This window comes from Miniopterus natalensis, chromosome 11, assembly GCF_054644295.1.
Source record: "Miniopterus natalensis isolate mMinNat1 chromosome 11, mMinNat1.hap1, whole genome shotgun sequence".
In the NCBI taxonomy this organism is placed as follows: domain Eukaryota; kingdom Metazoa; phylum Chordata; class Mammalia; order Chiroptera; family Miniopteridae; genus Miniopterus; species Miniopterus natalensis.
Window position 1 is genome coordinate 65,744,898 of NC_142091.1, and position 12,692 is coordinate 65,757,589.

Sequence of the window (12,692 nt, forward strand, 5' to 3'; positions counted from 1 at the left end):
GAATATCCCACCCACCCTGTTGCCTTTACACAAATAAGTCTCGGAACAATCTGGCACGTGTCCTGGTACAGCAAACTAAAGCAAAAGAAGCCCTGGGATGGAACTCGGGAGTCTCAGATCCTAGTCTCAGCACAGCCACCAAGTCACGTTCCTGAGTCTCTCGATCACAGATAATCACTTCGCCCCCTAGGCCTCTTCTTCCTTGTTATCAAATGAGAGGACCAGGAGATCCTTCCCGGCACTCACATCCCATAATTCTATGATCGCCCCCTTAGATGATAAAATATGCAACACATTAGGGCTTCCCTTTCTGCCTTGGCTGCTGGGAAGCTCAGAAGTAAAATTTGTGCTCAGTGGCAATTATGATCCTAAGTCTAGATTTTTTATATAATTACCTTCCCATTTTATGAAATTGTTCTTGTTCTTAGGTGAAAATAATAAATCTTTAATTATAAGCTGCCTCAACTCCTTTTTGGAGGCAGGCATAAATGTGTGTGTGAGTGTGTGTGTGTGTGCGCGCGCACAGAGGGAACACTATTCTAGCTGGATGGTCGTGAAAAATGCTAGACGTGCCCCGGTGTCATGTCCATGTTTTGTACTAGAAGGTCCATCCTCCTTTCAATAATGAGTGAGTTCTACTCCTGGGCACTGCCATCCACCTACAAGGAACACACACATGCACACACATATATACACACATCCTGCACAGAAGTGAACTGGTTTATCCCACACCCACATAGTACCTACAGAAACGTCCCATACTCAGTCAACCTCTTCTCCACCTACTTCCAAACCCATTGGCTGAGCTGAGGCCAGATTCTGGGGTTCCTGTCTAGACTCCGAGCACTTGAGGTCACGTGGCTGGTTATCCCAACTCGGATGAGATAATGGGTGTGAGAGGGCTTCTGAAATCCCAGTAAAGCCTCAGCTGCCCTGCCTGCCTTCTCCAAGCATTCACTTGGTGCCGGAGCAAAAAACAACAGACAGCCTGCCCTCAGGAATTAGGCTTAAACAACCCCCTGTTCAGAATCACTTCTGATGGCTACATATTTACTGACAACTGCCAGTCCTTTTTCACATTAGTCATTGTACATAAAAATGATTCTGGACTAAATTACAAATGCCTCTGCTTATTAAAAAGAACATGGTGGGGACTGATGAACCTTGTATTGCCTTAGAAAAATTCTACCTAAGATTCTTTAGTGAACTAATACAATAGGGGGCACCCTTGGGGTCTGCTGAGTAAGGAAGGGCTCTTTGTCCTGGTATTGAAAGTCCTTCTGAGCTGAGCTGAGCTGAGCTGAGCTGTGCTGCGCTGCTTTGAAAAACAACAATAAAACAATTCCCCTTTTCTCAAGCTGTTGATTTCCCTAGCATACTGGAGGGGAGAAACTGCTATGACAACACCTTATTTGCTATTTCTAACATACTCTGGGATGGAAAGCAGGCTGAGCATGGTATTTATTCTGTACTAAGCTGAAGCCTGAGCTTTAATGCACAGATTTTGTCACCTGTTTTGGGATACTCAGGGGTCTTGGCTTCCTGTCTGGTTCTTTCTTTACTCTAATTTCATGCAGGGAGGTAGGGACACCCTCTCTGGACAAAAGAGGTCAATCAGTCCACAAATATTTATTCTTTGCCCCTGTTGTTCTGATTTTGGCCTCCTCTAATTGGTAGGAGTACAGTGACGAACAATCAGACAGTACCTGCCCTCAAGGGCTCATATTCTAGTGGGAGAAGAGAAACAGGTAAGGTCATTTAAGCCAGTCATTTCTACAGAGAAGATAAAATAGGACAATTTGGTAGTAGGTAACCTGGTTTGGTTGTGTTGAGTTGTGTTGTGTTGAGTTGACTCGGTTTGGGATAAGTTGTGTTGTGTTGAGTTATGTTGGTTTGGGTTGAGTTGGACTGTATTGCATTCAGCTGTGTTGGATTTTGTTGGGTTGGGCTTGGCTGAGTTGTGTTGCATTGTGTTGTTTTGGGTTGAGTTGGGTTGGATTGGATTGAGCTGTGATGGATTTCATTGTGTTGTGTTGAGTTGTGTTGAGTTGGGCTGGGTTGCGTTGGGCTGTATTGTGTTGAGTTGTGCTGTGTTGTGTTGGACTGTGTTGAGTTGGGCTGTATTGGATTGAGCTGTGCTGGATTTTATTGTGTTGTGTTGGGTGATTGGGTGGTGGCAGGGGGCTACTGTTTTCACCATAATGGTCAGGAAGACTTTTCAAAGAAGATATATTTAGTTGGGACCTGAAAGATGCAGGAGTAGGCGGCTATCCTGGGCAGAAGGAAGAGCTGGATTATTCTCTGTCTCTCCCCATTGGGCTGCTGTGGATGTCTTTAAGTTTATCCTGTTTCTTTTCCAAGAGATAGGCCTTCCAGAGCAGAGAGCAGTCATCTTCTTCATGAAATCGCCTAGACTCTCACACCACTTAGAGCCCAGAAATACAGCTAACAGGCTTCCTGCCCCTCTAAAGTGCTCTGCTTCTTTCACTCCTGCTCCATCCAGAGCAAGAAGCCTAACATTAAAGTGGATAAAAGAAGACTTGGAGCAGGGGCATTAGGGGCAGGGTAGTAGCCTGTGGGGCTCTCCTTGGACTTAGGAGAGTGTGGTTGAGGGACAGTCAGCCAATCTCGGCTCCAGCCACCAGTCCAAGGGCAGGGTGCTCTCCTACCCACCTTGGACACCCTCACTGACCTGCACGCGGGCCTCGGTGAGGTCTGTCCTCATGGCCAGCTGCTCCCTCGCATACACGTCGGGGTAGTGAGTCTTCTGGAAGACCTTCTCCAGTTCCTCCAACTGGTAGCTGGTGAAGGTGGTTCGGTTCCGCCGCTTCTTGCCCTTGTTGCTCTCTGAGTCAGCCTTTTCCAGCGGGCTGGGGAGGTCGGCGCTGGCCTGGTCCTGGGGCCCCTTCACCCCAGCCTCCTTCACACTGAGGTAGCTGCTGTCCATCCCCACAGTGTCAGAGTCAGGCGGTAGCTCTGGCTCACTCAGGGAGCTCTCTTTGGCTGAGGGGGGAGGAAACAAGATCAGAAACCAATGGCTGAATCAAGTAAGAGAGGAGGGTGGGATGACTGTGCCATCCCCTGCCTTGTTTCTCTCAGGGACACACTGGATGTGAGGTCAGGAGGCCTGGTTTCTAATCTTGGCTTGCCATTACCATGCTGTGTGACCTTGGGCAAGTCCCCTTCCTTCTCTGAGCCTCTTTACCATCATCTCAAAATGGGCCCCTTTTAGCATCAGTGTTTTGTGACTGGGTCAGTCAATATGACCTCTATGACCTTTAATTCCCACTCTACTGGCCCCAGTCTCCTCTCTATAGAAGGATCCCCTTTGCCAAAACTTCTCCTTTGGGCATCGAGGATGCTGACTCTACCTCAAACTCCCCAGGGTGGAAGGGAAAACTCATTCAGCGGTCATTCCTGGCCCAACTGAACCAGAAGGGGGAGGAGAGGCCAGCGTTGAGACAGGCAGAAATGCCCCTCCTTTCCTGGCCTGGCCCTTTTGGGGGTTCATTAGGAATTGTGGAGATTCTTCTCCAAAAGTCCATATCCCCTTGCCCTCCACTGGTCTCACCAATTGGCCAAGCAGCGTCCGCCCCCTCCACGTGGGCCCTGGTAGATTTACACAAAGCTTGAGGTCCAGGCCCAGGCCCACAGCCACTGCATCTATCAGAATGGGGCTCCGCCCGCTGGTTCTTAGAAGTTCCGAGCTGGAAAGCTCCAGCTCATGCAGGTCAAGGATGAGGCGGCAGAGGCCTGGGTGGGAAGGTGGGGCAGGGAGTAGCTTGTCCATGTCCAAATAGTCCAGTTAGCACCCTGGTCACACACAATGGCCTCAGGGGTTGGAGTGTGGGCTCTGGAGCCAGGCACCATGGTGTGAATCTCACAGGGAAGACTCACCAGCTGTGTGCTTTGGACAGTTCACTTAACCTCTTTGTGCCTCACTTTCCTCCTCTATATAATGGGGATGAAGATGCCTGTAGGACAGGAATCCTTATAGGGTAGCTGTAGGATTAAAGAGCCACCATGTAAAGCACTTGGCACAGTGCTGGCTGGTAAGTTTCTGCCGGTGTTATTCCCAGTCTGGTCTGGGCTTGCAAGCAGCAGAGAACTGACCTTGGAGAAGTCCTCCAACTGGGCAGACACTCCATGGGGCATCTGGGAGCAAAAGCATGTGGGGCACTGTGGGTGGGGCGTTGGGACTGGTGTCTGGAGATGGGTGTGAGCCCCTCTCTGAGCCACATTCCCTGTTTGACTCTTGTGGAGTAAGATAACCTAACAGATTGGTGAGACATGTGAGGAGCACCTAACAAGACCTTTCCCATGCACAAACTCTGCTCGTCACAAGCATGAGGGTCACTCTGACCCTCAGTTTCTCTTCTGGGAATAGGTCCAAGTGGCGGGCATTAAGTGCCAAGAAGATGCCTCTAGCCCAGGTTTCCTGACTCCACCCAGATTCTGGAGGCCCAGGCTTCAGGTTCACTCTCTACCCTGGCTCTCTGTGTACACAGGGACTCTCTTCATGCTAGGGAGGCTGAGAGGGACATTTCGCCTCTGTCATTGTCACCTCCCTCTCCCAGGCACTGAAAAAAAGGGGGTGGAGGTGAGTGAGCCTGGAAGCAGCTTCAGAAGGCCATTTCTGAGGGTCACTGCCAGTGCTGACGCCACCAGGGTGGTGGGCCAGCCCACAGGGATCACACATGACACCATGTGAGCCAGGCACACAGACTGCCAGGTCTTCGGCAACAGCTTTATGCAAACTGTAGCTGGCAGCTGGGCCAAGAGCTTTCAGCAAAGATATTTATCTTCCTCGCAGACAAATAAGTTTTATATTTTGGGTTTTTTTTAAAGAGAAGAAATCCCACTCAGCCTCACCAAAAATAAACATCTGTTATGCAACTTCCTGGAGGCCAGGCTGGGAGGGGGCAGCGCTACTCCTCCTGCCCCGCTCCCCAAGCCTTACCCCATGACCTCGTGGACCCTTAGAGCATCCTCTGGCACCAGCCTGGCGTCGGGACCACCCTGAACAGCCATAGGGCTGAGCTGAGCAGAGGGAGCTCCAGTTATAGAAATGGAGACTGAGGCCAGAGAGAGCAGGGAATGTGTGCTGATTGGCAGGAGAGTGTGGCCTCTCAGCTCCCGGCTCCTTTTCGCAAGGAGAGCTGTAGAGGCAGAGGAATCCAGGGGCCTCACATAACCTAGGAGTCCTGCTCGGCTCATTGTGAGGGCAGAAGGACCAGCGCCTGAGGATGAGGGAGCAAGGATGCGGAGAGAAGCCCCTCAGCGCCGAGCTGGTTCAGGGCTTAGCGGGTGGGGAGGCGGCAGAGCACCGGTCTTCCGTGGTGAGAACTCAGTTTCCCCACCTCCAGCCACCACTGAGACTGAGCGAGCAGGGGAGAGAAGGGGAGACGGCACGGTGTGTGTTCAAAGACCACCAGACCGAGAGTCGGGAGGTTTGCTCTCGGCCCCAGCTCCAGCACCGTCGGCCCCTGACTTCACACGACTCATTTCACATCAGTCTCATCTACAGGAGGGCACAGGACGTCCCCTCTGGAGTGGGGGGAGCAGCAGGGCTACTGGCAGCCTCAGCCGGGTGGAGTATCCCTCCCACCGTAGGACGAGTGGACCTGCCCCTTAGGGTCCAGATGGGAGGAAGAGGGGAGGATGGAGCATGTCTTGTGTCCAGGCAAATGTCAACTGACTGGCAAGGCTGGGAGATGGAGGAATTCTGGCCACCTCAAAGTCCTGATTATCATCTTTCTTTCCTGTGGCCACCCAGCTCATCAGAATGACAAGCCAAGGTCCTCTCAGGTCCTCTGTTTCAACTTCCTTCCACCACCCAGCTTCTATACCAAGTGCTGTCACCCTGGCGTTGGTGACGGAGCGCTCACTGCCTCCAGGACACCTGGGCATTAGTCCTTAGGTCCAGCCCCTGTTTGTCTCCTGTAAGTCTGGCTCGTTGGTCCTGGTTCTAAATCTCCAGGCCCTTCCCCAAGACAGCCTGTGGACATTCAGAGCTGACTGTCCCGCCTCTGAGTCATCCATTTCTGACTAGTTTTAGTTCCCACATTGCTCCTCAGGTGGCCCTGAGTTTATCAAGCCTGTCTGAGGCAGGTGGATGCCAGAGACAGTGCTAGGGCTGGGCAAAGCCAGCTAATTGTTCTGTGACTAGGTGATTCTGAGGGGCTGGTGGTGTCCTGAGACCTGGGTGCTGTCAAGGACCAGCTCGCTCTGCACTGCCCTTCTTGATAAGATGGTGCTAAAAACAGAGGTCCTGCGACTCAGGCTGAATTACTCCCCCACCTCCCAATACCTGCCTGGAATGTCCCTTATTTCCAGCTGACCTCCAAGGTCCAGTCAAGCACCAGCTCCTCCAGGAAGCCCTCCTGGACTGCAACAACCATACAGGCCCCTTTGTTCTCTGCTCAGCCTCTCCAATAACTACCTGTGTTTCTGACTAGTGTACAATCAGGCCCTGAATGTCCGATTCCTTCTGTAGAATTTTCAGTTTCCCGAGGGTTGGACCCTCGTGCCATTTATCCCTTCTCAGCCCAGGACGGGCAGGTGGCAGACGTGCAGAAAGAAGTTGCTGAAGAATAAAGGAACAATTTCTAACAGACATCACTGAGCTCTCACTGTCCAGCTACCTTTGGGTACCTACTGCGTGCCAGTGCCCATGCAGAAAATGTTGAATGAATGAATGAATCAACCATTTCACCCGGCAGACAATGCGAACGGTGCGCAGGATACTTGAGAAGAGAGGCGGCAATGACCAATGCCTCCGCGAAAGGCTGACAGCTGGAGCAGGAGGAGGAGAGGAGATCACGGAGGAGAAAGGGTGGGAGACCAAGACAGGCATTGAAGGGGGTCTCCACACCGGGAGCAGCGGGGAGCAGGGGGGGCCTGGGAGGCAGGAGAAGCACAGGGCCGGGCTTCAGGGAGAGGCTTGGGCACGTCAATGTCCAGGAGCCCCAGTGCGGCACCTGCCAGGAACTGGCTCCGCACCCACCATGCTCTACGCGGGGGTAAAGCCCACTGGGAGACCCTCAGTGGGACAGTGGCACCCAGCACCATCATGAGGCTGCGGAGCAACAAGCCCCACCTGGGTCCAGGTCACCCACCTGCGGGTCCGGCTCCTCCGCTGCCTCCCTGAGGCGGGTCCCCATAAGGACTCTGGACTGACGCTGTGCTGACACCCCTCCCACAGTGGGCTGTGTCCCTGGCTGTGGGGCCCAAGACAATGTCATCCCCATCTGCACCTTCCCCGTGGAATGTCTTTTTTTTTTTTAGTATGTTTTTATTTCAGAGAGGAAGGGAGAGGGAGAGAGAGGGATAGAAACGTCATTGATCGGCTGCCTCCTGCACGCCCCTTGCTGGGGATCGAGCCCGCAACCCGGGCATGTGCCCTGACCGGGAATCGAACCGCCATCTCCTGGATCCTAGGCTGACGCTCAACCACTGAGCCACACCAGCCGGGCTCCCCGTGGAATGTCTTGATGTGGAAATAGCCTCAGACCACCCAGAGGAATCAAGTGGAGCGCACAAGACATGGAGAGTGAGCACCGCCAGCCCACGGCGGTGCGCAGGCCCGGGAAGCCGTGGCGGTACCGATGCCTCCCGACAATCCTAGGTGAATGCTGTTTCCATCCACTTCTCGTGAAGTGGGAAGCACTCAGGTCACGGCTCTATTCTTAATCAGCAGCCACAGAAGGCCCTTCAGCCTCAGCCTTTAGGGAGGAGGCCTGAGTCTCTTCTGGGAGCCGCCTGGTCCACCCCTGGATGGTTCTGGCTGTTGGATTTCGAGAAACAGAAACCTTTCTTTATTCCCTTAGCCTCTACCCGCTTGTCCTGGTTCAACCCAGTGGCGTCACTCTAATCTAGTCGAACCTTTGTTGACGCGAAAGCCCTTGAGAGATTTCCAAAGGTGACTGTGATTCTTTTTATGACTATGATTTAAAGAGAATTTTTTTACGACTGTGGTTTAAAGAGAAGAAACTTCTGAAGCCATCTGGGAAGAGGGTGCTGGAGGCCTCTGCGTGGGTGCTCCTTCTGTGTGCCCGGAGTGCGCCCTCGGGTGTACGGCATGGCTGGCAGTTGTGAATGGTGTGGGAACATGTATGTACTTGCCTGTGGGGCACACATACTTGGGTGGACAAGTGGGATGAGTGAGCCGGCGGGTGCGTGTGCTATTGCATGTGTGTGTGCATGTGCAAGCAAGCATTATCCTGCAAATATGCATGGGTGGGTATGAACATGGGTGGTGTGTGTGTAGTCGCGCGCAGGCCCTTGCATATGGAGTGTCTGTCTAAGGGATCTGAGTAATTGTACCCTCCATGGTTTTGATTACATCTATTTTTCCTCCAAACATCTGCTTTGTGGGGTACATGCTGCTCACTCTGTTCCCGGGTGAGCTGGCCTCACACCCCCTGTGGCAGAGTGCACAGTGCCGATGTAATCTCCTTAAACAAAACAGGCCAGCGTGAGGCCCTTTCATGCTATTTAAAGGGCACTGAATGACTAAACCCACTGCTGTCCAAACATCTGTGTGGGGGTGGGGTGGAGGTCAAAGGTTAGCCATTGATCATATCCCCAGCCCACCTCATCTGCCACTGGGCTCTGTCCAGAGCTCAGCTTGATGTCCCTAGTTTAGCTCCAGGCCCAATAAATAAGGCTGAAGGGGCAGCAGCGACTGGGTGACATTTCAGGGAATATGCATGGAGCCCGTTCTGTGTGTACCAGTGGGGACAGTGTCCCTGCCCCTCAGAGCTGCCCATCGGCAGAGGACAGTGGGCGTAGAAGTGCAGGTGCTCGGGCCAGCCCACCAGGTGACGCAGGCACTCCCGTTCACTCCACCCACCAACCCAAGCCCTGAAAATGCTGCTCAAAACAAGGGAAGTCCGAGAAACTGTCACAGACCACAGGGGGCTAAGGACACAGGAGGACTGTGTACGGCGGTCTCCTTGATGGGCCCTGGAACAGGCAGAGGACATCCAGGGAAACTAGTGAAATCTGAATAAGGTGTGGAGCTTGGGTAACAGTAATGTTAAAAAACACAACAACAACAACAACAGAAAAACAGCCGCTAAAATAGGTGAACGGCCATTTCACCCAAGAAGACATACAGGTAGCAAATAAGCATGAAAACACGCTCACCGTTATCCGCCCTGGAAATGCAGACTAAAAGCCCAGGGAGATGCCACCACACCCAGTGCGACGGAAATACAAAGCGAGCGATGGCGAGGACATTCCCGCGCGCACCCTTCCTTCTAACGGGGGCGTCCTGCCTCTCATACATCTGGCTGACTACTGTCACCTGTTTGTCATTTTCTCAACTTTCGGGGCTTCTTTTTCTCATTACATGCACTTATCTATGTCCTACATAAAATTTTTTTAAAAAACCAAGTTAAGCCAAAAGAAGAAAAATGTAACACACACACACACGGACCATATTTTCTATAAGTTTTTTTTAACCTAGGACTATCCTGTATATCTTTCCAGACTATTCTATATTCTTCTACCACATCGTCTTAAACAGCTGCACAGTATGGCACCACACAGACACACTATTTAATCGGTCTTCTACTGTTGGGCACACGGGTTTCTGATTCTTCAAAATTATAACAGGCTTATGATAACCATCCTTACAGTTAAATCCCTCAGTACATTCATGCATATTCCTTAGAAGAAGCGCCAAGAACTAGAAATACTGGGTTAAACCATATCTACACCTTAAGACCTCTGATAAACATGGCCAAGTGGTCTTCTAGAAACACGCTCGTTTCCTCGGTGACCAGCAGTGTGCCCGCCTGTGCCAGTGCCAGTCATAGTGTTTTTAAAATCTTTGCCAGTGTGATGGGTAAAAGCGAAATTTTGTTTGAATTTACATCTCTGAAATGACCAGTGAAGTTTAACGTTTTATTTGCTGATTTCTTCTTTTGTGAGTTGCTTCTACTGGGCTTCCAAGGTGACCCCTCCTCCCAAGCTGACTCCGAGGCTGGGCTCCCCTCGACCCTGAATTCCCTGCCTTCGAACGCTGGTTTGTGGGGCTGCTCCCCACTGGGCGCTGGGCAGTTCAAGCGGGGCCTCCCTGATGCGCTGCTGGGTCCTGAGCCAGGGGCTGGGCTCCGGCCTTTGCTGGCACCGGGGCAGCTTTGTACACCCGCCCGAGGGTAACAAGGGCATCGTAGGAAAGCGACCCAGGCCTTGGTCCCTCAGCACACACTGTGTGGGGTGGCTGCCGCGTGAGGGTGGGAGAGTAGACCTTGTGGAATGAGGGGGCTCACGGAAACCAGCCACAGGGCAGGGCATGAAGACCAAAGGTGGCCGTGGCTTCTGTGGCCATGGACAAAACTCTTGGCTTTTCTGTTTCCTCAGCTCCATCAGTGTTGTCCAAATCCCTGCCAGGAGTCGGGGGGGAAAAGGGTTATGGAGAGGGCACAGCCTCTGCAGGAAGCCAAGTGGAGGAGTCACTGGGTCTTGGGATGCTCTGCTCACCACAGGGTGGGTACCCTGGCCCCTGCAGGAAGGTAGTAGGGCCACACTCCCAGTGGGACAGAATCAAGGATGCAGTTGCTTACACTGGCCACCAGGAGGCACTGCAGTCCCAATAAAGTTCCTCTGGGCAAAGGTGGTGGCACCAGCCCTCAGTGAAGCTTCCAGAAGCTTGGTTGAAGAGCCAGGCCCTATGTGGGAGGGTTTCCAAACAAGTAATTATTCAGTCCTACTCTGTGCCTGTCCTACTATGTACCTGCTGTTGTCCTGGCACTGTAAGGGCTACAGGGTTGGGTGGGGCAGGTCCCTGACCTTCCCCACAGAGCTCTTTCCTCCTCTAGTTCGGAGGGTTTTCACATTCTTGACTCATTTTGATCCCCTCAAAGTTTCCACATGGTGGTCCCCCTGAGCGTCCTCATTTTACAGGTGGGAAAACTGAGGCTCAGAGAGCAGGGACCCACCTAATGTCGCCAGCCCTGAATAGCAGTCTGACTGGAGCTCCCTTTATGCCTCAGAGTTGCCGCCCCTGGAGAGCCTGGGGAGTCCTGGCTCTCGGGCTACTTGCAAATGAGCTGAGAAAACGCCCTCCTTCCCCGGGGCCCCTGGTGTTTTGCCTAGTTGGCTTTCCATGTGGCTGGCAGGTTTGATGCCAACTCTTCTGTGGGTTCTTCCCCAGGGAGACTCAGCAGAGGCAGGGCTGCAGACAGAAACTCTCTCTCTTCTTCCTGCACAGGGAGTGGGGGTCTTTCTCTGGTCCAGAGGACGGAGGGGGCTTCCCAGAGCCAAGGAAGGAAAAGGAATTAGCACTGAGCAATCCCTAAAAGCCAGAACCCGTGCTTCATGTTTTACCCAGTCCTCGGACGTCCATCACACCGCCACCGTCACGGTTACTGACTTTTTACAACCACTTAAAATATTCCCGTTCCACAGCCCCAGAAACTGAGGCCAGAAAGAGTAGATGACTGGTCTAAGATCATACAACTGCTAAGAGGCAGAGCTAGGGTCTGAACCCCAAGCCTGGGGCACTTCCTCTGGACCTTCCTGGGGTGGAGACCCTGCGTGAGACTGGGGCAGGGCAGCCAGGGGACAGGGTAAAGCTGCTGTTGGAATCTAGTACAAAAAAGTATTTTATTTTTTGAGCCTATTATAATTTCAGCTTTCCTACAGTTAGAGTAAATGAGTGAGGTTTCCTTGTATCAAAAAAAAAAAAGTGCCCAAAGTGACAACTGCTAAAACATGGGAGCGCCCAAGTGTCCATCAACAGGTGAATAGATAAGAAAACTGGTGTATACAATACAATGGAGTATTATTCAGCCTTAAAAAGAAGGAAATTCTGACACACAGATAAACCTGAGGACATCATGCTGAGTGAAAGAAGCCAGTCACAGAAGGACAATACTGTGTCACTCCACTCGTACGAGGTACCTAGAGAAGTCAAGTTCAGAGACAGAAAGCAACACGGCGGCTGCCAGGTGAGGGTGGCGAGGACTTGGTGGTTTAATGGGCACAGAGTTTTAGATTTAGTGTTTAATGGGTACAGAGTTGCAGTTTTACAAGATGAAAAGAGTTCTGGAGATGGATGGTGGTGATGGTTGTACATTATTAATATACTTAATACCACTGAACTGTCCACTTAAAAATAAGGTTAAGGTGGTAGATTTTGTTATGTGTATTTTACCACAATAAAAAAATTTTGAAAAAGAAAGAAAAGGAAAGCCCACTAGCCAGTGTCCCTTAGGACCTCTGTCCTGCCTTCAGCCCTCACAGCCTATGCCACCTGGGCCTAGGTCCCCCCCACCCCCCAGCTTACACCCTGAATTCCCTGTCCTCTCCCATACGCTGTCTTGGTTTGCATTTGTCCATTCCTTGGGTCCCCTGTTTGTTCCTGGCACCTGGCAGGGGAAGGGGAGAGGACCCAAGCGGGGTTCACTATCAGGGAGGCAGAGGGAGCCTCCCACAGTCTCCCTTCCTGCCAACAATAAGTCACAGGGCTCAGGCGCCACCCCAGGCCACCCCACACCTTACAGGCAGGATACAGAGAATCCAGTGCTCACACAGCCTGTCAGGACTGCATTTCCCCATTTCAAATCAGCCCTGGGTCTGCCCATTGCCCCTCTCTGCCTCCCCCAAACCCTGTGGCCCTGGGCATGTCCCTAAACACCCCCCCCACACACACACAGATTCCTGGAGCCTTTGCTTCTCCT

The 12,692-nt window shown here is 52.1% G+C and overlaps 1 protein-coding gene across 1 annotated transcript in view; it reads right to left on the reverse strand.

Moving 5' to 3' along the window:
• ALX4 (ALX homeobox 4) overlaps positions 1-12,692 on the reverse strand; it is a 37,732-nt gene that overhangs the window by 9,091 nt on the left and 15,949 nt on the right. Inside the window, exon 2 of the mRNA XM_016197675.2 lies at positions 2,693-3,003. Coding sequence (XP_016053161.2) covers positions 2,693-3,003 — 311 coding nt within the window. The remainder of the gene's footprint in view (positions 1-2,692; positions 3,004-12,692) is intronic.